This window comes from Empidonax traillii, unplaced genomic scaffold, assembly GCF_003031625.1.
Source record: "Empidonax traillii isolate 1590-97213 ecotype Southwest subspecies unplaced genomic scaffold, ASM303162v1 scaffold6840:size5617, whole genome shotgun sequence".
Lineage (NCBI taxonomy): Eukaryota > Metazoa > Chordata > Aves > Passeriformes > Tyrannidae > Empidonax > Empidonax traillii.
In genome coordinates this window covers 1-1,086 of record NW_020962033.1, presented here as the reverse complement: position 1 = coordinate 1,086, position 1,086 = coordinate 1, and the positions used below count along the sequence as shown (strand labels likewise).

The window sequence follows — 1,086 nt, the reverse complement described above, 5'->3', positions numbered from 1 at the left end:
GCTCAGGATGAATCTCAGATAAAAAACTTGCTAAAGGTTCATTGATTTTGCTTACAGGAAATGGCTTCCCATTTATACAAAGCCTATGGGTCACACAAGATGGGTGGATATTTAGAGGAGAAATAATTTTGTTTATTAAAAACATCATAAAAAGTGGATAAAAGGAAAAAAATCTCCAAAAAAGAAAAATCAGACTTGGCCTGTCATGATGTACCCTGGAAATCGCTGCACAGGAAGCAGGTGGTCTGTGTTTGCAGAAAACATCCAGTCATCATTTTCCTTATGGCATCCCTGAGCTCCTGGTTCCTCAGGCTGTAGATGAGGGGGTTCAATGTTGGAGGGACCACCGAGTACAGAACTGACAGAGCCAGATCCAGGGATGGGGAGAAGATGGAGGGGGGCTTCAGGTAGGCATATGCTGTAGTGCTGACAAATAGGGAGACCACGGCCAGGTGAGGGAGGCACGTGGAAAAGGCTTTGTGCCGTCCCTGCTCAGAGGGGATCCTCAGCACAGCCCTGAAGATCTGCACATAGGAGAAAACTATGAAAGTGAAACAACCAAACACTAAACAGACATTTACCACAATAAGACCAATTTCCCTGAGGTAGCCTGAGTGTGAGCAGGAGAGCTTGAGGACATGTGGGATTTCACAGAAGAACTGGCCCAGGGCATTGCCCTGGCACAGGGGCAGGGAAAATGTATTGGCTGTGTGCAGCAGAGCATTGAGAAACCCAGTGGCCCAGGCAGCTGCTGCCATGTGGGCACAAGCTCTGCTGCCCAGGAGGGTCCCATAGTGCAGGGGTTTGCAGATGGCAACGTAGCGGTCGTAGCACATGATGGTCAGGAGGCAAAACTCTGTGCCAAGGAAAAAGACAAGCAGAAACAACTGAGCAGCACATCCTGTGTAGGAGATGGTTGTGGTGGCCCAGAGGGAGTTGTGCATGGCTTTGGGCACAGTGGTGCAGATGCAGCCCAGGTCTGTGAGGGAGAGGTGCAGCAGGAAGAAGTCCCTGGGGGTGTGCAGGTGCTGGTCGCAGGCTACGGCGCTGAGGATGAGGCCGTTGCCCAGGAGGGCAGCCAGGGAG

General features: G+C 51.1%; 1 protein-coding gene across 1 annotated transcript; it reads right to left on the bottom strand.

The window, feature by feature from the left end:
- Positions 1-284: 284 nt before the first annotated feature.
- LOC114073529 (olfactory receptor 14C36-like) lies at positions 285-1,076 on the bottom strand (the record flags this gene model as incomplete). The annotated part of the gene is made up of 1 exon (XM_027911264.1): positions 285-1,076. A coding segment is annotated over exon 1 (660 nt), but the record flags the coding sequence as incomplete, so codon positions are not given.
- Positions 1,077-1,086: the final 10 nt, after the last annotated feature.